This window comes from Gopherus evgoodei, chromosome 3 (genome assembly GCF_007399415.2).
Source record: "Gopherus evgoodei ecotype Sinaloan lineage chromosome 3, rGopEvg1_v1.p, whole genome shotgun sequence".
Lineage (NCBI taxonomy): Eukaryota > Metazoa > Chordata > Testudines > Testudinidae > Gopherus > Gopherus evgoodei.
In genome coordinates, this window is record NC_044324.1 from 18,220,073 (window position 1) to 18,247,472 (window position 27,400).

General features: G+C 46.5%; 1 protein-coding gene across 1 annotated transcript; it reads right to left on the bottom strand.

Annotated features, from left to right (window-relative positions):
• Positions 1-11,680: 11,680 nt before the first annotated feature.
• Positions 11,681-26,349, bottom strand: FAM167A (family with sequence similarity 167 member A). Its single transcript, XM_030558412.1, has 2 exons — positions 25,946-26,349; positions 11,681-11,944 (listed from the first exon to the last, which is right to left on the bottom strand). The coding sequence occupies exons 1-2, from the start codon at positions 26,315-26,317 to the stop codon at positions 11,681-11,683; spliced, it is 636 nt and encodes a 211-aa protein (XP_030414272.1). The 5' UTR covers positions 26,318-26,349.
• Between the last annotated feature and the right edge of the window lie 1,051 nt (positions 26,350-27,400).

The window sequence follows — 27,400 nt, forward strand, 5'->3', positions numbered from 1 at the left end:
TGCTACGGTGTTAAAAATACCTGTGTGGATGTTCACGCTCAGGCTGGAGCGCAGGCTCCGAGACCCACCTCCCTTGCCAGGCTTCGAACATCTAGCTGACTATTTTCAGTCAGTGTAGACATACGCTAAGTCTGATGAGGATTTAGGACCTAGATACTGAAAGGGTCTTAGGCGTCCAGCTCCCATGGGATTTAAATATCTACATACCTGTGAGGACCGGGGCCTAGGTTCCTCAGTGCCTGAGCCCGTTTTGAAAATGGGACGTAGGTGCCTGTGCCTTGAGGCATTTCTGAAAATGGTTCCTTTGCTCCAGTGGGTAGTGTCCGAATCCAATGTAACTGCACTGAATAGAATTACAACAGCAAGTGCTTCTGAGCCATCGGGGTGGGGCCCTAGGTCTTCAAGTCTGAGAACTACTGGCTCAGAGTGAGCAGGGATTGGGGGGAGGGGGCTCCAGCTTTAATTCCCCCCCCCCCCAGTTGATTCTGGGCTCTGCCCACTGTTTGCATTTGGGAGGAGGCTCGAATGGAACCTGGAGAAGATCTCGTTGGTTTTTTGGCTGGTGAGGTTTGATCGTGTTTTGGATTGTGAGCTGCCCCCAGGCGTGTTGGGAAGGGCGCACTAGAAACACGCAGAGTTATTCATTAGTCATTGTTATTTCTCAGCTAGTCACCCTGTGACTGGCAGAGAAGCTACTGTGATGTCAGTGTCCCGATTGCCAAGGAACCCAGCCGCAGGGGAACGTGGCTGGGTTTAACTGGGGCCAACTGCCAGCCCCAATCCGTGAAGAGGGAAGGCAGGAGCCTGGCAATGGAAATGTTATGGGGCCCAATCCTGCTTGCTGTTAGAAGGGCCTGGAGGGGCTGATCACTCACAAAATTAGGGTGGCCAGGTGCCTGGTTTTCACCCAGGAAGTCAGATCTACTGACTGGTCACCCAAAAACCAGTTCCTGCAAGCAGCGGAGGCATCGGGTCATCACCCACTCCAGCCCCTACGCAGCTGGGGCCACCTCCTACCTTGCTGGGTGGCTGCAGCTCCCAGCCCCAGCTCCGCAGGCAAGTCCCTCCTGACCCAGGTGGCAGGGGTGTGAGGGGAGAAGCAGTGAGAGACGGGGAGAGGAAGAGGAATGGTGGGGTGGAGCCTCAGGGGAAGAGGCAGGGTGGGGCAAGAGGCGGAGAAGGGGCAGTAGCTTGGGGGAAGAGGTGGGGCGGGGCGGGAGCTTGGGGGAAGAGGCAGGGTGGGGTCGGAGCTCGGGGGAAGAGGTGGGGCGGGGCAGGAGCTCGGGGAAGAGGCGGGGCAGGGGCAGGGCTTTGTGGGGAATAGGCAGGGCAGGGGAGATTCCGTCACTCCTGCTGGAGTGTCCAGATTTTAAATATTACCAAGTTGGCAACCCTCTTCACAACTCCCCTGGACGTCTATGGGAGCTAGGGTGCTGAGCACCTCCAGAAATTGCTCAGGGCCTTGCACCATCGAGCCCTTGGAGAGATAAGCTGCTTTCGGACTCCAAGCCTGGAAGACTGAAAGGTCTAAACGAAGCCCCTTTTGCCATTCTTTCTCGAGCTCCACCTTCGGGATCTTGACTCATTGACCTTCCTCTAAAGTCCAAGGCTGGAGTTAGCTCCTCCCACTCCTGCCCCTGGCTTTTATGCCCTGTGACAGTGGGGAAATCTCAGGGGAAAACTTAATTGTTCACCTATTTGGCCACAACTGCTGAACCAGTCAGCTCTTTGCAGGAGGAGGAAATGAAGCGATCGGCTTCAGGCCAGGCTGAGGTCTAGTTGGGTTTTTGCTAGAGCAGCACAAAAGCATTAGCAGCCAGGGCCGACCAGCCAGTCCTCCCCTCTGATGGACGGCGGGGCTTCAGTGTGATTGCAGACAACTGTTGTGCCTGCAAACAGCCCTTTGTGTGAGCAGACGGGGCATTTGGTGCCCACTCAGCCTGTGCAGATTTGGCCCCAAGTAAACTATTAGCCACACGAGTACCCACGTGCAAGGTAGCACTGCCTAGTGGTCTGACAACAAGGTTGGTAGTCAGGGCCCCAGTGCTATAAAAGTGACTGGTGATTTTGGGGTGTGCAACATGAGACCATAATTTTGGAAGGGTGAGTGCTCAGGACTCTAAAGTGTCTCAGCTTGGGCCCCCAAAATCACTAGTTGTTTTTGAAATATCTTGGCTCATAGCCTCAGCTCCGGATCCAGGTCTGAACTGGGGTTTGCAACTCACACCTTACTCCACGCTGACCCTAATCTACAGACCAGATCCAAACAGGCCCAGTGACAGCTACATTTCATCTCCACTTGCGCACTCAGAAATTAAGACACCCAAATCACTTTTGAAAATCGAAGCCAGGGATTCCTGCACTCAAAGTCTGGCCATGCCACTGAACTGGGGCAAATTGCTTAGCCTTTCTCTAGCTCATTTCTCATATCTGTAAAAAGAGGATAATAACATTTACCTGTTTTGCAAAGGGGTCGCGAAGATCAATTAGCTGATCTTTGTAAACTTGTGCTAAGTATTATTAATAACAATTACCTCTGGGAACACAGCAGTCCTCCTAATGGACGACTCCTTTGCAATATTGTTTCCAGTTCATAGGCTCAGGACTATTCAGACAGAAATCTAACGCTGTTTGGGGTATTTCTCACCTTGAAGTGGTTTTAAGATATGATGGAAGGGGAACCACCCCTTGCTCCAAAGCAGGAAGACAGCAATCTAAAAACGCAAATCTTTCAAAATGTTCCAGCCTGTTCAAACTGGCAGGGCTAAACTTTCAGTTGTATAACCACATTATGCAACAGCTCCTCCAGTCCCTGTTAGAAACCCAGAATGAATATCTAGGGTTGAGAAGAGTGGGAGATATTAGAAGCTCATGACAACCAATGGAAAGTTAAAGATGCATCAGGCACCTTGGGCCTTCCTTTCACTTTGTCTTGCTTTGATAGGCCTGGAGCTACGGCCAGATCGTCAGAAGCTGTGGGCGTCCCCATCTCCCCCTGAAGTCAACAGGAACTCAGCGACTCTGAAAATCAGGCCACCTAGGGTCCCCCAGGATTTGTCAATTGGTGAATTATCCTCACCTGACTGATAGAAAGGAGCATGAATGTCAGCCCCAGATCTCAGCTGCCCTGAGTATCTGGGAGGTTTGGAATCCTGGCCTATGCTTCACCAATGGCCATTCTCGCTAGAACGGGCAGAACCAAAGGAGCTGGGGTGAAATCCTGGCCTCACTGAAGTCCATGGCAAAACTCCCATTGACCCCAACAGGGCAGGATTTCACCCCAGATCTGAGCTCTCCTGGTCAAAGTCCAGATCCAAATTTTGTAGTTCAGGGCACATCTTTAAGTGTTGTCATGTTGAGCTCAGCGGTTTCATTTGTCAAGGGGCTGGGCTAATGTCTGCTGTTTGGGGGTCACAAGTGCTCATGTTTCTCAAGAATAGCTTTGAGTCTGGGGCTCCAGCTTTCCATAGAGCCCAAAGCTCTTTGGGGTTTTGAGTGAGGTGCTTATACATTCTTGGCCCAGATCATGCATAGGTTTTGGGCTGGACAGACAGGCCAATTTTACCTTTACCCTTTGCATTCTGCTCCAAATAGAAATCAGCTTCCCTGGAAGTTCACTGATGGTGGCAGGTCGTGATACATGCAGCCAGGGAAATGTTGTATGGGTTTGTTTTCTATGTTTTACACCTTTACAATCCAAGGACTCTGCCGGAAGCAGCTGGCGTTTTGTGCTCAGCTCCAATGTAGCATGTTACAGAGGGGAGAAACATACACTGTGCTCTCTCAAGCAGACTTCACTTTGGTTCTTTTCTTGATGTTTTCCCTTATCTAAAATAAAACCCATTTAGCAGATAGCTCCTCTCTGTGAGCCAAAAACACAGTAGTGAGGAGGATACTCAGTTTCAGGTCTGTTATTATTCAGACAGCAAAAGAAGTAGCACTGCCTGATGCCTGCCATGCCTTAGAGGATGCCATATATAGATTCAGCCCGGGAATACAGTTTTAACTCTCAGTTTCCTGGCTTTTTCTGTTTAAATGAGATCGGTACACCGTATTTTTGTCATGATCTTTTTATTTCAGTTCACTTGTCATAGCGGTAATATAGAAACAATAGTGGAAACCATGAAAATACAAATCACTCATTGCTCATGTAATAGCACTTTGTATTGCCAAGAAGTTAAGAATTAGATGCTTCCCTTAGGAAAAAGAAACAACTCCAAACCCTTTACAGACACTGTACTAAGTCTGCTGGCCTCTGGGGCTGGATCCATCGTGGGCCAGTCCTGCTCCTATAGGAGTTTTGCCATTGTCTTCGGTGAGAGATCAACAAGATTAGACCCTACTGCAGGTGCTAAGGCTGTTTTTGTTCACCAGGCCTTGTGTGATGCGTTGCAACGGCTTTAGTGCATGTGGATTCGCTCTCCCTGAGTTTCACATTGAGCTTCAGGTTTAAACAAACTCAGAGCAAAACTCAGCATGGCCACACTGCATTTCAGCTGCTTTTGCAACAATGCCATTTGAAACCACAGGCCAGTTGGCTTGAAAGAGCCACGAGCCATTTGTTGCACTTGGTCTGGATTGTGAGGGTGGGGCGTGATGTAACACCCAGGAAGCTGCACATGGCTGTGTGGTTTTTTTAAATCACAATCTGGCATTGCTCTGCTTTACAGAAGCGGCTATCCCAGGACTGTTGCATACACATGTGGCACAACTGTCCATGGAGTGTGACTATTTCAAGTCAAGGAACTAAGACACTTCTTTCTTCTCAGAACAAAAAAGGCACCAGTCAACTCTGCAGATGATTATTTGGGCCAGATCCTCAGCTGGCATAAAGCCATCTAGCTACCTGAGGCACTTACAAGTACCCATCCCAACTACGTCTGAGCACCTCACAAGCCTTAATGCAGTTCTACTTATGACAGCCCTGTGAGGCAGTAAAGTGCTGCCATGCCCATTGTACAGATGGGAAACTGAGACATAGAGTCTAGCCCAAGGCCATGCAGGAAGTCTGTGTGCAGCAGGGAGTTGACCCCAGACTTGCCTACAGCCCAGCCTAGCACCCAACCCCTGGACCATCCTGCCCTCCTTCAAGGAAGCTGCAGTGTTTCACGCCAATGAAGGATCTGGCCCTTTGGCTGCAAAATCCCATTCCCCCACTCTCACCAAATATGTCAGTGTGGTTGCTGTTGTTGCCAAAGCCAGTTGTTTTGTTAAGTGTCCGGACCCACTGTTCTTTGGCTGGTGAGTAACAACAACAAACTGTGACTGATTTTTGTCGTTTCCTCTACCTCTGCCTCCCACCCACACAAAACTCTCCCCTTCATTTTCACTCTGTTTATAGTCTCCGTGCTCAAGCCCACAAGGCAAGCAGCTGCTGGTGAAGGCTCTTGGCTAGCACAGTGATGTGCATGGTATACAAATCTAGACGGGGACAGATCACATTGAAGACCTTGCACACTGCTTGTGTGTTGCATCCCTCGTTAGTGCTTGGTCCACGCAAAGGACAACAATCTACTAGTGCTGCTTGATGATGGATATACTTCTGTTGCTCAAATGGTAGAGCGCAGGGCTAAAGGTTGCAGGTTCAGTTCTTGCTGATGACATAAGCTGGAGGATCGTCCATATTTGCATTGAGATGGCTATTCTTCTGGCTGAGGATCCTTCAGAGCCTGTCCATATCCCCCTGGCTGGAGGTGGAGCTGTTGAGTAATGTGCTACACCAGCTGGTGAGCGATCAGGGGCAGGAATCAAGCCTGACATCATTTTCTATTTTACAAAAATGTGCGTTTTGACTAACAGCTGGCAATTCTGACCGTCCCATCTCTAATAAATACAAAGATTCATTTCTTAAACCCCCATCTTTGAAATGTCTAACCCAGGTTATTCTGATTTCATTATTATGGTGCTTACAATACACTAACTTTTTGCAGTGACCGAGAGAGTCCTTGATGGTACAGGAATGAGATCCGTCTATTCCTGTCCTAAAAGACTGTCCATTGTGATAAATCCAATCTGGGTGTGTTTAGTTATGTAATAACCAGTCACTCATGTCCCCGTTTCTTCAGTCAGTTGGATGCAACTACCTCGTGCCTGAAGCTGGGCGGATTTTTTTCATCAAAGCATTTTTTCAGTGCAAACTGGCTTTTAGATCCAAATGAAAACATTCATTTTTGGTTGACATTTTCTGGGTTTCGGTTAAAAAAAAATGTTTTTAAGTAGCTTTTTTGTCTTTTGGCAAAAAGTTTACTGCAAATATTTCTGAAAGCCAACAGTTTTTCATTTTTGGTTTTTCATTAAAAAAAAATCTACAGGATTTTTTGGAAAATGAGCATGTTTCAAAGTTTCCTGCAAAAATATGGTAATAGGTATTTTGATCAGTTCTACTCCCATCCCTGTGTTAAAAAAAGAGAGATCCTGGCTCTCATTGGTTAGCACATGCACAGCTGTCTATTGAATTTAAAGGGACGATGTACACAAGTAAGTGCTTACCAGTGCAACGATTACACAATCTACTTCAGGTACACTATAATAGTGGTCCGAGACCATACAGTATTGCTAGACACAGTGTTGCCTAGTGAATAGTGTATCACACTAGCACTCAGGAGCCCTGCGTTCTAATCTCACCTCTGCTATTAGCCTGCTGGGTGACCATGGGCAAGTCATTGGACCACTCAGTGCCTCAGTTTCCCCATCTGTAAAATGGGGATAATTATAGAACTGTGGGGCTGGAAGGGACCTCAAGAGGTCATTGCAACACTGGCATACCAGGTGCCAGCTCATGCCAAGGCCCCCATATCTCAGATGAATGCCGGAAAATACATAGCTAGAATCAGTCTGTTAAGAGTGTTAAAATAAATATTAGAATGGTAAGAATGTGTTTAGACTTTATTGAATGCTTGTGAGTTGCTGCTTGCATTAATCTCACATATAACCTTTGTATCCCATATTAGGTAATATCTAGTGGTTCTCAACCTGTGGCCTAATCAGAACACAGCTGTGGCCCATGTGACATCCTCAGGGCCACACAGGTAGCATTGGATGGGCCCACATAACACATTGTGGGCCACATATGCGGCCCACAATGGTAAATAGGTTGAGAACCACTGAAAGCAGTTGTTCTATGAGACCCTGTGAAAATGACTGTGTAAAGTATCAGACAGGAGAGACATTAATTAGCATGAAGGGCTGATCTTCAGCAGAAGGTGTTACGTCCTTTCCAGAAGGCAAGGACCATCAATACCAGATGGATCACTGTGGGACGCTGCAACTGGAATTTCCCCACATGCAGTCAACAAGAGGACAAAAGATTTCTTTGTCCTGCTGTCCTCCATGTAAAGATGAGTCAGGCAAGTGGATTCCTCCCATCAGCTGAGTTTGCAACTCAGAGTACATGGCAGTAGGGGTATCAAAACCATAAACCAAAGGAATTTAGTATTTCTATGCTGCTTGGCTCTGGGGGGCACAGTGTTTCTAGGCATAAGTGAAGATCCCCAGTTGCTTAGCCTGGGTTAGCCCTAAAAGACATACAGAGCTTGCTGATTATAGAAGCTCCTATTACCTTTTGCAATTTAAGATTTTAACTCATTTGTGTATCTATGTTGACTTTCTTTAACCTTCCTTTTCCTATTTAACTAATCTTTAGTTAGTTTATTATAGGATTGGCGATAGGCATTGTCTTTGGTGTGAGATCTAAGGTGCAAGTGACCTGGGGTAAGTGACTGATCCTTTGGGACTGAGAGTAACCTGAATATTGCTGTGATCCTTGGAGTAAGGGACCATCTATCACAAATGTCTGCTCACTTGCTTGGTGAGACAGATCAGAATACCCAGTGGGACTGTCTGCGACTCCATCCTCAGGCTGCTGTAGTGCCAGAGGAGTTTACCATTGGTAACTGGCTGTGGAATCTAAGTGTAGAACTCACACCCAATCTGGGGTTTGTGCCTTGATTACTAACAGTCTGGCCTGAGGCAGGTACTCACACTTTTGATCACTGCAGGCAGCATTAAGTCTAACCCATCCCTCCTCACTGAGGCAGGATTACGTAAACCTAGATGATCCCTGACAGATGTTTGTCTAATCTGTTCTTAAAAACCTCCAGGGACAAGGATTGTACACCCTCCTGTAGTGACCTATTCCACTACTTACCTCGCCTCATATACGTTATAGTCAGAAAGTTTTTTCTAGTATCTAACCTAAATCCCCCTTGCTGCAGCAAAGCCCATTTCTTCTTCTCCAATCCTTGGTGGACAATGGAGCCCAATCAATCACCGTCCTCTTTATAACAGCCCTTAAGGTGTTTTAAAATGATCAGTCCCCTCTCAGTCTTCTCCAGGCTAGACATGTCTAGTTTTTTTAACCTTTCATCGGACGTCAGGTTTTCTGTCTTTTATTGCTTTTGTTGCTCTCTTCTAGATTCTCTCCAATTTGTCCACCTCTTTCTACAAGTGCAGCACCAAAAACTGGACATAGTACTCCAGATGAGGCCTCACCTGTGCTGAGCTGAGTGGGACAGCTACCTCCCAGGTCTTACGTACAACACTTCTATTCATATACCTCAGAATGATATTAGCCTTTTTTGCAATTGCATCACATTGTTGGCTCATATTTAATTTGTGATCCATTATAACCCCCAGATCCTTTTCAGCAGTACTATGGCCTAGCCAGTTATTCACCATTTTGTAGTTGTGCATTTGATTTTATCTTTCTAAGTGAAGTACTTTGCACTTGTCTTTGTTGAAGTTCTTCTTGTTGATCTCAGACCAATTCTCTAAGTTATTGAGGACATTTTGAATTCTAATCTTCAGAGTGCTAGCAATCCCTCCCAGCAGGGTGTCAGCTGCAAATTTTACAAGTGTACTCTTCGCTCTGTCATCCAAGTCATTAATGGAAATATTCAATAGCACCAGATCTAAGACAGATCCCTGCTGGACCCCAATGGACACATCCCCCAGCAAACCATTGCTAACTACCCTTTGGGTATGGTCTTTCAACCAATTGTGCACTCGCCTTATAGTGTTTTATATAGGCATTTCCCTAGTTTGCTTATGAGAATATCGTATGGAACTGTGTCAAAAGCCTATTGAAATCAAGATACATAACATCTACTGCTTTGCCCCATATCAACTAGGCCAGTAAGCCTTCCAAAGAATGAAATTAGGTTGGTTTGGCATGATCTGTTCTTGACAAATCCATGCTGGTTATTCCTTATAACCCTGTGCAAAAATAGCAAACATCATTCTGGGATGTATGAGCAGAAGTATTTTTAAGCAAAACACGAGAAGTAATTCTTCCCTTCTACTCTGCATTGATTAGGACTCACCTGGAATATTGTGTCCAGCTCTGGGAACCACATTTCAGCAAAAAGGTGGACAAATTAGAAAACCTCCAGAGAAGAGCAAAAAAAGTGATCAAAGATGAAGAATACATGAGCTCTGAGGGAAGATTGAAAAATTTGGGTCTGTTTAGTGTAAAGAGAAGACAGGATGACAGTTTTCAAGTATATAAAACGTTGTGACAAAGAGGAGGGAGAGAAATAGCTCTCTTTAACCTCTGAGGATAGGAGAAGAAGCAATGGACATTAGAAAAAACTTCATAACTGGCAGAGCAGCTAAGCACTGGAATAAATTGCCTAGGAAGGTAGTGGAATCTCCATCATTGGGAATTTTTAGGAGCAAGTTAGACAAGCACCAGTCATGGATGGTCTGGATAATACTTAGTCGTGCCTTGAGCACAGGTGACTGGACTAGACCTCTTGAGGTCCCTTCCAGTCCTAAACTTCTATGATTCTATTATTCTCTAGGTGCTTACTAATGATTGTTTGGTAATTTGTTCCAGTGCCCTTCTGGGTATTGACAATGATACTGACCTCCTTTGTAAATTGCTTTGAGATCTGCTAATCAAAAGCATTGTAAAGAGCTGGGTATTACTACTGCAATAGTAATCAGCCATTGCTACAGAATACTGCAGTACTGGACCAGTGCTTTAGGATACTGTTGATACTTTAATCAATACTGGATGTTAGCAGTCATCACACCCCTATGACAGACCCCCTGACCGGTTTCTGGGAGACGAATACCCCATGCACAAGAGGTGGCTAACTGGCATGCCTTTCTGCACTAAGGATTGCTCAATTACCTCCAGTGACAATCCTGAACCACTTCTCACTCTGAAAACTGCTGTCCTTTCCTATTAAATGATATTGACACCCTGCAGCTGCTAAAGCCCAAATCATTCAAGGGAAGGCAAAAAACTAACCCCAAAAGACTTCACTGCCCTGTCATTCCTTTCTTGGTCCCTGTGGAGTCTGATTGGCTTATATACAATATAAAATTTGCGATCAAAGCCGTGCAGATGCCTCTGTCTCCACCTGCTGCCATTCATCAGAGGAGCGTCCTTCAAGCTGACACTGGGGAAACGGATTTGTGAAGCTGATCTCACAGGTAGGGGAGAGCACAGCTGGCCTGGTATGATGAGTAATGCAAGTGAGGGACAGATGTGCCTTTATGCTTGTGCAGAAAGGCGGGCACTGCCCCAGAGATCTGTGTTCGGTGAAGGCTTAGAAGGGACGGCAGCAGGGTCATGAAATGGTCCTGATACAATATAGACCCATGGCTCTGCTTGGCCATAACTGGTCACTCTCCGTGTTGCTGAGCACATGCTAATGCCACAGATCAACAGCAGACTTGGCAATAGCTCTCTTTCTTGTATTCGTTTTACAGTAATTCTTACTTCTACAATCACTAGGGAAAATATCCATTTTCCTCTTTATATTTCCTTGTTTTATTTGGACCCGGCTATCCCGGCCCGCTGGAGGCTGATCCTGTGGAGCGTTGGCAGAGTGGGATGGAGATGTGGGCCACACAGTTTTGGTATATTGCTCTATATTTCTTAGTCGGATAACAGAGCTGACTTGTACAGCTGTTGTAGAGCAAGCAAGTCAAGAATGAGATCCAGCACATTTGCAACCCTGATCATATCCTCTAGGGGGCACAGACCAGCCTGAATCGCTGTATAAATGTGTACGATGTCCATAGTTACCATTCACCGCAAAGGCACAAGTCAGGACAAGCCCAGCTTCTCTGCCGTTCTTTTGGGATTGTGCACAATGTAAACCCACTATCCCTCATGCCTCGGAGGTGTGGCTGCCAATGGAAATCAGCTTTCTAATCAAGATAGCAACCTTTGGCCCCTCCAAACAGAGGAGTATCATTGGTTTGTAGAGGAGCCACGGGTTCTGGCCCCAGGTGGATGAAAGGGATTTTGCTTTGGTGTGTGGCTGTACTTCTAACCTTCCCTTTGATTTCCAAGCACCTGGGAGGTCCAGTGGCCTCCCGCTGCCTCGCCGATCCTTCTGGCACTGCTGCTGTCTTTTACAATGGCTTACTGAGGAGGAGGAGGAGGTGGGATTGCACTTGCAAAGAAGCAGACTAAGCGGCAGGCTCTTCCTGATTCCTGATGGTTCCTGATGGTTCTAATACTCCAGCTTGTCTGTAGGCTTCTCCATACTATCTCAGGGCTGAGAGCCAGCAGCACTGCCTGGAGGCGAGAGCAGCTGTGGGATCTGCTCCATTTTACCTCTTCCCCTCTGCGTCCTTGTGAGTCTTCGGATCTGGCAGTTCAGTGGAGGGATCCCTCTGTCTGCCCCTCCACTCTCCCAGCCCTCCCCCATGGACGCTCCCTCTAGCACAGCGAGAACCTGCGGGAGTTGATGTTCATCTTGGTCACGCCGATGAGCTTGAGCGGTGCGGAGAGGCTGAAGGAGCTCACGAGCGGCAGGTCGCAGAAGAGGTCGGCGAGCTCGTCCCGCTCCTCCAGCTCGTAGGTGGCGTCGTTGAGCATGCGCTGGTGCAGGTGGCACGTCTGCTCGATCTTCAGCTTGTTGATGTCGCTGCGCAGACGCATGAGCTGCCGTGCCAACTGCTGGTCCTGCAGGCGCATTTCTGTCTGAAACACAGAGACGGGGGGCGGGGCGATCAGTCACTGCAGCACTCGGGATTCACCCAGCTTCCCACTCCCTTTAGCCGAGGGCAGTTTAATTTATCTCTGAGTGAGCAGCGATTAAGAGAAACAGCAATTAGAGAGGGGAAAGAATTTCCAGGGAATTATTCCCACCACCTTGGGTCAGATCCCCTGCTGATGTAAATCAGCCTAACTCCATGGAGTTACATATACACATCAGCTCAGGGTCTGGTGCATAACAGTCACCAGGGGCTTGTCCCATCCAGTTTTAAGTGACTCCTGTGATGGGGCTTCCTATGGGAAGATGCTATTCTGCATTATCGTAGATATCACTACCTAGAGGTTGTTTCCTGATATCTAGCCTTGAAAAGTGGCAGATTCAAAAAGCATAAAAGGAAATGCCCCTTCACCCAACACATGATTAGGCTGTGGAACTCATTGCCACTGGATATCATGGGCCAAAATATTAGCAGGAGTCAAAAGAGGGATTGGACATTATACGGATTATAAGAATAGCCAGCGTTAGATTAATAAATACTAACAAAATTAAAGAGTTTTGGAAGGGAAATAAAAACCTTGTGCTCTGGGGCTTACGCCAGCCTGTAATGATTGCAGACCAGGCTGAGATCTAATGTGGAGAGCAAATTGCATCACACCTGCCAACTGTGGGGTCCTTACACCTTCCTTCAAAACATTTTGTACTGGCCACTGCTGGAGACAGGATACTGGACCAGAGGGAACCAGCATCTGATCCAGTCTCGTCATTCCAAAGTGCCCAAATTTTGCTTTCATCAGTTTCAGTCTGTTTCTCCTACCTGGTACCTCCTAACCACCCCCTCTCTCTGGGGCTTGCCCTCTTGAAATACTGGTAGATGGTCTTCATTTCCCAACCTGGGCCCTGCTCCCATGCCCACTGGAATTAGTGGCAAGACTCCCATGGGTGTCAATAGGCTTTGGATCAGGCCTTTGGTGGTTTTCTGGCCAAGCCAAAGAACATCCAGCCACACTCGGACACCGATCTAGTTCTCTTCATCTTTTCCCAGAAGTCAGCTCGTGGAGGATTATGATTTTTGTCTCCTTTCTTTGGGCTCCCTCCCGTTTGAGCCTGTATCAGTTCCTGCGAGGCTCAGAAACTGACACAGAGCATCCAGCTAATCCCTGCCCTGTGGGCTGGTGCCACAGAGGGGCTGAAGGGCCCCCTGGGGGAATGCCCTTGAGGCAAGGGGAACAGAGTCTGCCCTTGTGGCTCAATACATTCTTCCCATGCACAGGGACAAGGGGTGATAGAGGGTGGCAGGGACAGTGTCCAGGGCAGTCCTATGTCTCAGCAGTTCAGCTCTGAAAAGGCCTCTCAGAGCCATTGCAACAGGACTGCAAGTTAGGGGACTGCCCCAGCTTGTATCAGGGGCTGAACTAGCCCCTGGCAGGCCCTGAGCGGGAGAAGCACAAGCTGCTTCCTCTCTGTCTCTGCACAGGTAAACGTTACAGGGGAAAGACCTGGTGCTTTGCCCAGGGATGGTCTCAGTAGGTCTAGGGGTGGAACCACTGCCTCATATGACCAGTGAGGCCTGTTTCTCTCCCTTCCATTTTGTGGGACCTTGGGTAAGTCGCTGAGCAACTCTGGGCTTCAGTTTCCCTTTCTGTCAGTTCTCTGCCTCCCTGGGATGCTGGGAGGACTCGTGCTCGACGGGTGTGTTCAGGGCTGAGGTTAAACACAGTTAGGATTAATCAGCGGCGGGTTTCTCTCACTGCAGTGGTGACGGATGGCAGAGCCTGCCAGGCCCTGGCAGAATTTGCCCGAACGCCCTAAGAACATGATGAAAACCCTGGATTCTCATCTCAGTGGATGGGGGAGGACTGAGTCACGGTTACGCAATTACACCAGGCCCAGAGGCAACGTACTTGTAGCACTGTCAACATTTGTGATGTCATTCCTGTGTCTTCCCCACAGAACCTCCAAGCAAAACAGAGCCTTACAAAGTATTGATGTTGTTGAAATGTTTCCATTTCTGGGGGAAGTTTTCTCACTTTTCTGCAGGCATTTTTAACATTGCCAAAGAGGCTAGCAAAATGGCCGCTGAAAGTTTCTATTTATTAAGGATGTCGACAACCATTTTGATTATGTTTTCACTACTGTTTTCGGTTAACGGGCTCAATAAAAATTATTTTAAAAAGTCACAGAAATGTTGAAATAACTGTGAAAGTAGAATGAATTATATTGTGAAAACAGAAAGGATTAAAGAAATGCTGTCTGTACCTTTAAGCAAAACTGTTGGAATGCTGCAATCCAGGTGTCAGGAATACAGACATTAACATAGAACAATTGCACCGTTTAAGGGCAATTGGTGAAGTATTAGACTGAGATCATAAGAGTTAGTAAGGAAGTAGGATATGCATGCTGTGCCCCAGGTGAATTTTACCGTTTTGCTTTCTTTGTCTCTTTGTCTAATTCCCGCTCTTTTATCTGTATAAATAAGACTATTTGGGTCTTGCATGGCCACTCACATTATCTGGGTGTTATTGGCAGAGCGCTGCGCTAATAAAACAGAGTGGTCTGACAAATTGTGAGTCCTGATTCTAACTTTGACATAACAAAAGAGGGGTCCATGACATGAAAGCCACTTGGACATTTCCAATTTTTTCAGAAAACCAGCTTTTCCTCTTTTGGGACCCACTCTGGCCTTTCTGATGAGGCACTGGTATTCTGTTAGGACACCATGACATTTTCACACAAGCCAAAATACCAAGATGGCAGATGGCGCTCACATCTCTAATCTCAGACTTTCCTCTCCCTGCCCGCCTCTTGGTGACAGCTGGGGTTTTAACAAGGCAAGCCATGAATACTAGTCTCAGCTGTGCTGGGCAAGTCACTTTTATTCTCTTTGCCAATTCCGCCACCTTGCACTTTGAGATCTCTGCACGAAAAGTGCTCCGAGTGTGCTAAGCAGCATTATGATCTCCACCAGCTGAATCACAAAGAGAGAGACAATGCACCAGAAACATGAGATGCAATGACTGATAGTAGTAAAATTTTCCCAGGGAGATAAAGCTCTCCTCTGGCTTTGTATGCTTCTGTGGGGGGTGGAGTTAGAGGATGGGTGGGAAGTTGCTTCTCTTTTGGCTGAGCTCCCTTAAGAAGAGCTGCTTTATTCCTTCCAGAAAATACATAAAGGAAAAAGAAACAAAGCTTTGCGATGGCTGACGAAAGGATTATCGGCACAATGGCGCAACGATGCTGGAGACTCTGCCCATCTCTGATGGAGATCTGACGTTCAGAGTTTTGCTTCTTGATGACTAACAAACACTTTGTACAGTGACAACTCCTTCAGGGGTGTTTACACACCTGAGGCTTGTATTTGTGGAGACTTGACTACGAGTGAAATCCACGAGGCCACGATCCACTCACATGGGGTTGGCTCGAGATATACAAAGGAAACCAGGCATCACCAATGGCTTGTTCAGTCTAAAATAACCCTCATTGCAATGGAACTATGGCAATTTACAGCAGTGTGGATCTGCCTCTATAGAGCTCACTTCCCTGATGTGATGATTTTCAGGGGTGCTGAGCACCCACAGACCCCATGAACTTCACTGGCAGTTCTGGGTGCTCAGCAGCTCTGAGAGTCAGACCACCAGCCCTTTGCACTTACAGAGCACCTTTCCCTGGAGGAGCTCAAATCTCTTTGAGACCAATTGATCGCTCCCTCCCCATGAATGTGACTCAGGGGCGATGTATTAGTGTCAGCCCCATTTTACAGATGGGGAAACAATGGTGCGACAACACTGGAATTGCTGATCTCTGAGCCATCTAGCCAACTCACTTGTCACTGATGGTAGACCGGGCCATATCTGCAGAGGAAGGTTAAGTTATATATAGAGATATATCTATCTCATAGAGCTGGAAGGGACCCTGAAAGGTCACGAGTCCAGCCCCCTGCCTTCACTAGCAGGACCAAGTACTGATTTTACTTCAGATCCGTAAGTGGCCCTCTCAAGGATTGAACTCAGAACCCTGAGCAGGCCAATGCTCAAACCACCGAGCTATCCCTCCCACCAAGACTTGACTTGTCCAAGAGCACCCAGAAAGTTAGCAGAGCTTGGAGCAGATGCCAGAAATCCTAACTCTGCCTCTGCTACTCTAGTTCTTAGTTGACAGTGATGGGAACACCTAATCCGAGTTTGACAGAAGGCACTGTAAATGATCAATGACCTCCGTTATAAAGAGACACTGTCAGGTAGACAGAGTTCTACACAACTCACTGGAAATAGCTAACAAGGCTATTGTTTACGTGTCAATGGCTGCAGTTGTTTTTTCAATTTAAACATTCACTTGCAGGGCCAGCAGCTGAACTTCATCTGACCTGGACAATGAAACCAACCATAAACACACAGGTAAATAGTCCAGCTGTGTGAAGAACAACCAACTGACAGCATCACTGGTGAACGTCAATTGTATATTCCAGAATCCAGTTCAGAAGTCGCAGGTAAGAAATCTCTTTCAATATGATTTCTATTTTGAAAAGATCCATTTACATTTTAAAAAAGTAGAAGAGCAGAACACTGCAACTGACCCTTGTCATATAATCAGAGGTGAGCGTGTGACGTTATTGACATGAACTCTGACAGTATAGAGCATTGTTGCAACCAGGGTCCTATGGTTGCACGAGGTCTTGTACAGAGGAGGTCAAGTGGGGTGTCTATGGAAAGGTTGTAGTTTTCTGGTTATGATTATAGTGTCTGCATGTGTGTATCATTTTTGTATTTGAAGTTATGAATATTGGCTATGTACTTGTATCTCAATGTGTTTGAGTCTAAGTAGCCTCAGTGAAGCGTTTGGTCAACTTCTTGAGAAAGGACTTTTCTCAGGAAGTGTGCAATCAGGAAACACTTAACTGACGATGGACTTTGGGAGATGCCAATCCGCATCTGAGCTTTCCTGGGAATGTTCAAACTAACATGGAAACAATGCCGTCGGCCTGAAAAAAGCGGAATCATTCATGGACATGTGACTTGCCCCGGTGGCTGCAAACTCCATCTTGTTGCTTGGATTTTGCACAGGAGAACAAAGGGGTTTCCGTCCACAAAAGAAAGAATATAAAAGCCTCTGGAAACGCCTCCATTTTGTCTTCAGCTGGTTAAGAGATGGCTTCTCAGCCCCCCAAGAGATGCCTGAAAGAAACTGGAACAAAGGACAGTAACTATGGGGGTGTGAGTGATTGCTGGACCCAGACTGGGAAGGAGTCCAGTCTGTGAAAGAAGCTTATTGGAACATGTCTAAGGGTTAGATTTACCTGTATGCAGTTTCTGAGACTTGCGTGTTTTGTTTCATTTTGCTTAGTAACTTACTTTGTTTTGTCTGTTATTACTTGGAACCACTTAAATCCTACTTTTTATACTTAATAAAATCACTTTTGCTTATTATTGAACCCAGAGTTAGTGACTAGTACCTGGGGGAGCAAACAGCTGTGCATATCTCTCTATCAGTGTTACAGAGGGCGGACAATTGATGAGTTTACCCCATATAAGCTTTATACAGGGTAAAACAAATTCCTTTGGGGTTTAGGCTCCCACAAAGACTGAATACTGGGTGCTGGGAAAGTCTCTGTTAACTAAGAAGCCCCTGAGCTGAGTGGATCGCAGTTTCAGTGAACTGCCAAGAGGTGTGGATCTATGCTGCAGCTGACTGAAATGTTTAACTCAGCAAGACAGGAGTGGAGGGAAGCCTCTTCTGGCACGGAAGTTTGTTCTTAGTGGTATCCCAGCACATCTAGGGACAGTCGTGAGGGAGTTTCTGTGACCGAATTCATCACAGAGTGAATCTTATTTTGCCATGGAATCCTGGAGATTAGAGGTGGAAAAGACTGGCTAGCACAACTAGTGGCTGGTCCTACTTCTATTGAAGTCAAAACTCCCATTGACTTCAACAGTGCAAGACCGAGCCCTGAATTCCTGCCCCTGTCAATGTAGGATTAGTCCTCAGGGTTGATTTATTCGCATTTTATGGAGAATTTGCTCTCCTGTTTCCTACTTGCTCAGTTTTCAACAAGGGACGCCTTGGAGGTAGTTCAGAAATGCACCATTTGTTTTGTCTCATTCTGAAACCACAGAAGGTATGTGTCCCAGCTATTGGTATATAACCTCCATTTTCATGTGGAGCATCAGTGAACTCTCAGTACCTCCATCCTAACCAAAGGAATGCATCTTGCTCACCCTCACCAGCCCAGAACGCCCTTTATCAGATATTTACAGTGGAGAGCACATTATAATAGGGAGTTTCATGGACCCACCTCTCCTTTCGTTCACATCCATGCAGATCGCTCCCCTCTCAGTGCAACCCCATAATAGTGCTGTCCATCTGGATAAGGTGCTTATAAAGTCTCCATTATGGTAGTATCTGAGCACCTTGCAATCCTTAATGTAAGTGCTATAAGCTCAGTGTACAGGTGGGGAACTGAGGCACAGAGAGTCTGAGCTTGTCTACACAGGGCAGGGGGGGAGGTGAGTCCACATTAACGTTAGTGCCCACTCAAGTGACTTGTGTCCATATAGCACAAGGAATATTGTGTACTAACAAACCAGTCAATCCATGTTCTGTATTCTGCTTTGAAAGTGGATTAAGTTCATTGTTATGGCATCCCACATTCTAAGTTAGCACCCTAATCACTGCACCGTCCTCCATCTTGGTGTTTAATGGTAGTCATTACTTCTGTGGGACAGTAATATTAGGAAAATATTTCATTTGCTTTTAACCTCTTTCCATGGCACAAACCCGCTGGAAAGAAAAAGAAACCAGCACCATAGGAGCAGCCAGCCCTCTGCAGACCACCAGCAAGGGCCCCTTGGACCATCACTTGGGAGCCTGTGCCCCCTGCTTCAGTGGAGTCAAGGAGTTCAGCCAGTTGTGGCACGAAGGGGCAACCCACAGAAAAGCTTCCCCAGGGAACTCCTGTGTGCCACAGGGTGATATTTCCCAGCATCTCTCGCTGCAGCAATGCAGAGCAGGGCGGTGGGAGGAGAATGGTCCTGGCTAGCTGACTGAGTTAGAATTGAGGGACACTGGTGGGGCCGCAGACGGAAGTTTGCATTGCCACGGCCCATGCTTGCACAGACAGAGACTTTTGCTCGCCCAGGCGGCCAGTCCTGCATCTCTCACTAAATCCAGTCTCAGAAAAACCAAAGGACTCCCCCCTCCCCCCAGAACACCAGCACGATCTGCGATGAGATGCACATCAACAGTGTTCCTGCTCGAGTTTCTTCTTCCAAATTCAGCTAAGTGCCCATTTAGCTCATTTCGGGAGCAGAGGCTGGGATAAAAATAGGCCCATTTGGAAACCTATTGCAGAGCAACAGAGCTCTTGATGTGGATGAGAAATTGACCTGAAATGGAGACACCAAGGTTCATTAAGATTTATGTACCATTCCTGCCTTTTTAATTAGGACCTGAGCCAATTCCCAGTGAAGTCAGTGGGAAGACTCTCAGCGACCTCAGTAGCAGTCAGATCAACCTTAGTAAATTTGACCATTCACAGCAACTATATTCACAGTAGAGCTGGGCGAAAAAATTTTGGACTAAGCTTAAGTTTGCCAAAAAATGCAGATTTGGGTTGCCTGAAAAAGTGTTGCAAATGTGTCTCAAATTTTCCCAAGTGTTTGGACTGCAAAAAGAGAGCAAAACAATTTCCAATAAAATCAAAATGTTCCATTTCAACGTTTTCAAAATGAAACTTTTTGATTCAAAACAATGTTTTGTTCCAAATTTGATTTCAATGTGATTTAATTTTGTTTAGAAAAAGATTTTTTAAAACCCGTCAAAAATGAACTCTTTCATTGCAGGTTGACTGAAACGGTTTGTTCGACACAAACCACCATTTTTCCCCCTACTTCTTTAGTTTGGCCACCAAACTGACCAATCGATTATTTGCACAGCTCTAATATTCGGGTACGTGTTTCCTGCTACAGACCAGCTGGAATTAGCTCTATTTTACCTCCCTGAAGAAAGCATCAGATCTGGGGGTGTCTATTAGACAGTATTTTCTCCATCAGGGATGAGCACTGAGCCAAATTCAGACCCATCGTTAGAGGCATGAGGAAGTTGTGCTCACTTGCACCAAGAAGCTGAGAACTGAGGCTTGTTTTTAGGCTGGTAAAATTTATCAAAAACATTTTCAAAAAGAAAGAGAAAAATGTTTCTTTACAAACATTTTGACAAAACAGGAAAATAATGTCATTGAAATGAAAAATGTTCAGTTTTGGGATTTTTTCCACTTTCTTTTACACTTTTTTTTCCTTCCACTTTCTTTTCCATGCTGCCACACCCTCCATGCCAACTAGCTTTCCTGCAGGGCAGGACCCGGCTCCCTTTGTCTGTCTGAACCTGTTGGCCAATCCATGCTAACAAGTAAATATTAAAGGCCAAAGTCCGTTACTTCAGTCAGAGCTAACCACATCTGTGAGCAGAACTTGAACCTGTGGTGAGTGCAGACGTTGGGCCTTCCACTCTCAGGACACTGTTTAATTTACTTTGCTTTGGAAATACCAAGAAAATCCAATGTTGCAATGTTACTTTTAGGCCATGTCTACACTACAAAATTAAGTCAACCTAACTTACGTCAGCATACATCTGCTGCAGTAATTACATCGCTTGTGTATGTCTACACTTTACTCCTTGTGTCTGTGGTGCATCCTCACCAGGAGCACTTGTTTCCATTGTATTGTCAGAGTGGGGCATTGTGGGAAGGCTCCTGAAAGCTAGTAACAGCTGACATAAACAACGCAGTGTCTATGTGAGACTTGTGTCGACCCAACTACATTGGCTTTGACTCTACGCCGCTCATGGAGGTGAAGTTATTAAATTGGTGTCGCTGAGCTGTTACGTCAGAGGGAACAAAATTTAAGTGTAGACATTTCCATAGGTAGATCGACATGAGCTGCCTTGCGTTGCCCTAACTCTAGTATAGACCAGGCCTTATTTTCTATAGGCCCACTCCTTAAGCCTTTATTCCCATTGACTTAACCACTGGTTTTGACTGAGCAGGGAATTTAGGATTTACTCTATGATGTTAAAGGACCTTTAACATGATTTGAATACTCAGAACTGGTCAGAACTGTTCACGTAACATAAAAATCAAAGATAGGAATAATTTCAAGGGCTCGGGCATGCTGGGACTGAGAGTTGTTGAACCCCTCGAGAAGCTTGTAAAGTGCTGAGCTGCGCAGTTTGCAGTTACAGCTGCACAACGCACCTTGGGAAGGAATTTGCATTCCAGAATCTATCAGACTTTAAAGGCCAGATGGTCAACTGGTGCCAATCGGTGCAACTCCATTGACTTCAGCAGAGCTATACTAGTGTACGCTAGCTGAGGGGCTGGCCCTAATATGTGTTATGTTATGACTCTGAGGGAGTGCTATCTCCTCCTGAGCCACTAGAGCTGAAGACCATGAAAATTTCCCCTAGATTTGCAATATGGTCTTGGATTTGCCCCTTTGGTCTCTCTGATTGGACCTGTGGCCTTGAGGAGTCAAACTGGCTCCTTTTGAGGAGTTGAAGGCCATGCCTTGTGTCCCTGGAAGAAAACATGCCCTCTAGATTTGCAGCAAGGGCTTAGCTCTATGCTATAGCTTTAATTTTATATCTGGGCACTTTGAATTGATCCGTTTCTTGGCTGGGTGTCCCCACATGCATGTGCCTTTGACCCCTCAGGGGTTAGATGAGCACCACCAGTTCTGACATTACTTCTAGGGAAGGCCACTCAGGCTAGCACAGACTGCAGGTGGCTGCTTCGTTGCTCAGGGCAGACTGGCAAAAGCCAATTAGATTGCTGCTCTGTACTCTGCTGCCAGGTCAGTTCCAGAAGGTAGTTTAGGATGCAGTTACTCCCTTAATTGTCCGTGTCCCGAGTTCCTTAGAGGTCGCCTCTCATGCGATGCCCTGTTGCTGCATCTGCATTCAGCTGGAGTGGCTGTCCCGGGATGGAGCTCATGGAATTCCCAGCTCCCTTTCTCTGCGCATATAACACAGGCCAGAAATACTTATTGCTCACCTGGTAGCTTGCCAAGGCCCATGGGTAGGGTGTTTGTGGGCATGCCAAGCTCCCTAGGGCAAGATGACAGTGGCAGGCCCTCTTTGCTGGTATTTGCTCCTGCTATAAGCATATGTAAACCAAAGCCTAGCCACCTCTGGAGGCAAATTCTAACCTGAGAGTTGCAAGTGTAACACCTATTCACTGGGGTGCAACTGAAGCAGAATTTGACCTGTAAGAGGAATTCCTAGCCCCACCAAAGTCAACGGTTGCTTTGCCATTGATTTCAGTGCAGCCAGGATTTCACCCTTAAAGCGAAGTGTAAAATGGGTACTTTGTTTGTTAGGGTATTTTGCTAACTTCAAGCCTTGATATGCTCTAACCGTCTGCTGGCAGCTGTTCACCATCGTTGGTCCATTCTAGGTGGGGATTAAGTGCTGTGGTGAGTCAAAAACATGCGCTTTGTTTCAGGGAAATTCTTCTAAATTACGTAAAATGCAGTCAGGTCCAGTGATGAGTGTCTTGTGAGTGCCCATGGGTATCATTAGGAGAGTGGGACATGTAGATAGGTCTTTTTCTTCTTTTTATTTTATCTTTCTCTGTTTATTTACAACTTTTATCTTTCATCCCATGGTGTGCATCCACCCCCAAACCCAAGCCCCAGATTAGAACAGCACAGCTGGGCTCAGAACAAATCTCTACCTGTGTAAAGGGCAGAATCCAAAGTCCAGATGCAAATCTGCTAGAACTTGGGGTTGGAAAACGAAACCTGCACCTTGCCATCACTGGGCCTGTTCAATCTTTTTTTCAGATTAAGGCCATTGTGGAGTGAGGTTTGAGTCATACACCCAAATTCGACATGGATCCTAATCTGAAGCAATGAGCCAAGATTTGCTAACGTGACTAATGATTGTGGGGGGCCCAACTTGACTTCTTAAAGAGGCTGATCTTCAGAAAAGGGCCAAGCACCTGTGCTCTGAAAATCAGGCCCCTGGCAAGTGTATCAAGCTGGACACCCAAAAACTGACACAATCAAAATCACACATCATTTTTGCAAATAATTTATATACAGGTAAACCAGAGCTGGGAAAATGCAGTAAAATGTATGTGTGAATATTCTTGTGAATGAAACTCATTTAAGTCACGTTTATTCATTTATTTGCCAATATTTAGGTGGAGAAAATTTTATTCACAAGATTTTTTTCTTGTGGAAAGCAAAGCACTAGTGTGAATAAATATTCACAAGAACACTCACTCCCAAAGTGCTCTCATAGCCATTTAGAAGAGATGTTGTGATTATTTTTGGCAAACAGTTATGAATGTTGGCAGAGCGTTCACAAACAAACACAGAACCTTTTTCTTTTATAATGCCTAGGATGTCCAATCAGGGAACAGGAATAAAACCATGTGACTCAGGTGAACAGTCACATGGCATGAATACTAAATACTCATTGTGACAATGAGGAATGGATTGTTGGGTGGTTAGAGCACTGGAGACTTGGGGTTAAGTCTCTGCTGTGCCACAGACTTCCCGTGTGACCTTGAGCAAGTCACTTAGTCTCTTTGCGGTTCAGTTCCCCCATCCATAAAATGGGGATAACAACATTGCCCTATTTCACAGGGGTGTTGTGAAGATGAATACATTGAATGTTATCATTCCCTCAGATACTAGAGTAATGGGGACCATAAAAAAAGGTAAGACAGATCAACTATCTCACGAGGCCAACATCTTTTCTCACAACCAGTTTGTGTACAAATCGTGATCTGGTCACATGCAATTTCCAAAGAGGCAAAACAAAAATAAAAAAGGCTACAGTTCATCCAAAAGATTGCTTGCTGTCTAGAGTTTTCCCAGGGGCAACCCTGATGGTTGGAGTCAGCTCCAGCTTTGACCTCCTACAGAATGCTGTCACACAACCTTACCTTCCCCAAACCAGCCCCTGCTCCTGCCAGAGAAAGAAAAACCATAGAAGATTGTTCACTGCTGTAACTATGAGTCCCAAAGACAATGTACTAGACCAGTGGTTCCCAAACTTTTTTCCACCAAGGATCCCTTTGCCATCTGACTAAATTACGCAGGCCCGTTTCATTTTGTATAGAGGTTTCTTGTTCTTATTATTCTCTTTGTTGGGTGAATTATTATTTATTATTTGATCCTTGCTAATTGATATTCTGTTTCAACAGTAGATAATTTTTTCTTCTGAATGCTTCTACATTTTAACCACTGATCCATTTTTGTCTACAAATTCACAGTCCGTTTTGGTCAATTTCACAGTTAGAGGATTTTAAAAATGGTAAATTTCATGATTTCAGCTGCTTACATCTGAAATTTCACCGTGTTGTAATTGCAGGGGTCCTGACCCAAAAAGGAGTTTGGGGGAGGTCACAAGGTTATTGTAGGGGGGATTGCAGTACTGCAACCCTTACTTCCGTGCTGCTGCTGGCAGCAGTGCTGCCTTCGGAGTTGGGCAGGTGGAGAGCGGCATCTGTTGGCCCAGAGCCCAGCTCTGAAGGCAGAGCCGCCGCCAGCAGCAGCGCAGTAGTAAGGATGGTACGGTATGGTATGGTATTGCTACCCTTACTTCTGGGCTGCTGCCCGCAGGGCTGGACCCTCAGTCAGCAGACGCCACTCTCTGCCCGCCCAGCTCTGACAGCAGCAGTGCAGAAGGGTGACTTGGTATGGTATTACTCCCCTTACTTCTGTGCTGCGACTGGCGGGGTGCTGACTTCAGAGCTGGGCGCCTGGCCAACAGCCACTGCTCTCTGGCCACCCAGCTCTGAAGGCAGAGCAGAAGTAAGGATGGCAATACTGTACCCCCCCCCCAAAATAACCTTGTGACACCCCCACCCCCTGCAACTCCCTTTTGGGTCAGTGCCCCCAATTTGAGAAATGCTGGTCTCCCTGTGAAATCTCTACCGTATAGGGTAAAAGCCCACAAAAGACCAGGTCTCATGGTCTGTGATGCATTTTTCATGGCCAAGAATTTGGTAGGGCCCTACACATCACCCTTACTTTCACTTTAACTAAAATGATATTTGTGATGTAGTCATGGTATTACTGGAATTCCCCCACCAGCATGAGCTCTCCTGCACCATGCGTGTGAGATCACGAAGTGCAAGGACACCATTTTCAGTGGTGAGCTGGAGCTGGTTCCCACAGGTTCCCAAGAACCGGTTGCTAAAATTAGACCTCCGTGGAGAACTGGTTGTTAAAGGGCCAGGAAGTGAGCAAAGAACTCCGGTCCCCAGGCTGGACCATCCTGTTGCTCCCAGGATTCCCAGCCCTTTCCCCACTTCCTCCCAGCTGCAGCGTGGCCAGCCACCGGCATCAGCTGGGCAGCTCAGCTGAGCTCTGGAGTTGTCCTGCTGCTTTGAGCTGCTGGCAAGGTAAGGGGGGAGGGGGCTGCAAGCTCTAGTGTTGCCGGGGGGGGCAAGTGGGGCAATTTACCCCAGGCCCTGCAGGGACCCCTGTCCCCACAAGTATGTCTCCCTTGAGCCTGGCCCCTCCCCGGCTCCCCCCCTTTAAATCAGAACGTTTTATAGGGAACCGGTTGTTAAGATTTTGGCAGCTCATCACTGACCATTTTATTCTCAAAATGGACCCTTCCGCGCAGCGTGACCTTGCACAAGAAGATGGTGTCCTGGGTGACCACAAGGAGGACACCATCTTGTTCTCCAAATGGCACCCTCTCCACAGTGTGATCTCACCATACAGGGTGACCTGGCAGGTATGGTGAGATCACACTGTGGAGAGGGTGCCATTTGCAGAACAAGATGGTGTCCTCCTTGTGGCAAAAATGGCATAACACTGTACCAGCGCATTCCAGCCCCGCTGCTGTACTCTGGCTCAAGGGGCAGACCCCCACATAACCCACAGCAGACCCCACTTTGGGAACCATTGGACTAGACGGTCACTTTAAATTTCTCTTTTAAGACCATTATTTATCTTGGAAAGGAAACCACTTACCAGTTCCTTCCTGAGCCAATTCAGAGCTTCCTGAATGCTTTCAAAGCCACTTAGTTTCCCTGAAGTCAGAGTCACCTTCTCCTGGGAAGAACTCCCTTTGAGATGCACCTGCACCTTTCTTAAAGGGGCAGCTTCCTCTGTGGCCTTTTTTTCTTCTTTAACCTCTTCCTCCCCAGAGGGCTTGGGGCTCTTCCACGTCTGGTCCTCAAGTTTGGCCTTCCACTCCAAGTAGGAAGGGCGCCTGGTCTCCAGTCTCAGTTTCTCTGTCAGAGTCTTCAGGCTTCTCAGGTGGTCATGGGGGGGTGTGGCATTCTCAGAGGAGGCATCTGCACTGTCCACCACCTCTTCTATTTGGATTCTGGGCAAAGACATCCTCTTCTGTAGTAAAATGTTATAGAGGTTGATTGTAAAGTTCAGGGCAACAGCAAAACTCAGGGGATCCTTCTTCTGAGAACAGCTTCCATCTGTTGACTTGATACACAAAAGCAAGCTCTCGTAAGCCAGCCAGTCACATCAGCTGCCTCTCCTCTCCGGCGGAAAACACCTAAAAATAACGAACGATTGTTTTAGCTGCAAGAAAAAAAAAAGGAAATGACAGCTGAGTGACAGCACCTCCTAAAACCTGTCTGGAATGCAGCGAGTGAACACACGTTATAAACCACCATGCAAAGCTCTTCCTGGGTTATGTTACTTCCCTACAGATTCCTGACTGTTCTCTTGGGCAAGAATTAACAAGCTCTAACTTTTAGAGAAACCTTTGTCATGAAGATCTCTCAATCCTTAAGCTTCTGACCATAAAGAGGTCAGGAAGAAAGCCTTGTCCCCCTCTACTGATAGCATAGCATTGCATAACTAGATGCCTTCGGGAGGTTTTACACTTTCCTCTGAAGCATCCAGCGTTGGCCATTGGTGAAGTGAGGCTCTTGATCAGCCAGGCTCAGATGCAGTAAAAACTCAGATTTCTAGTCAGAATTCAAGCCAAAGGCAGTTGGGACATGTTTGATTAACTTTTTTTGTTCCAGCCCAGTTTTTCAGACTTTATTGTTTCAGATACAAAGGATTCGGTCTGTTCAAGCATCCGAACTTTTGGTCCCAAGCCATGATATTCAGATCTAGCTCCTCATTTCAGAAGATCGGGAGGAGGGGACAGAGTTTGGCCTGTTACAGATAAAAGGAGTGACTGTGACATACATATCTAGACTGGGGTTCAGACCCCAAATCTTTCCAAAGTTCAGTGTGTTTGGACATGGGATTATGGGCTCCTTGCCTTCTCTGACATAAACACAGAGCAATCTGTACATTTAAAAACAGAACAAGACCTAAAACCCTACCAAAACAAAACACTCCACTGCACCCTTTGGGGAGAGGAGGCGCGAGCAAACAACACATGACAAGTGTTAATCACATCGCTTGAATGTACGGTGATGGGCGCAGTATAGGGGATCTATAGAATAG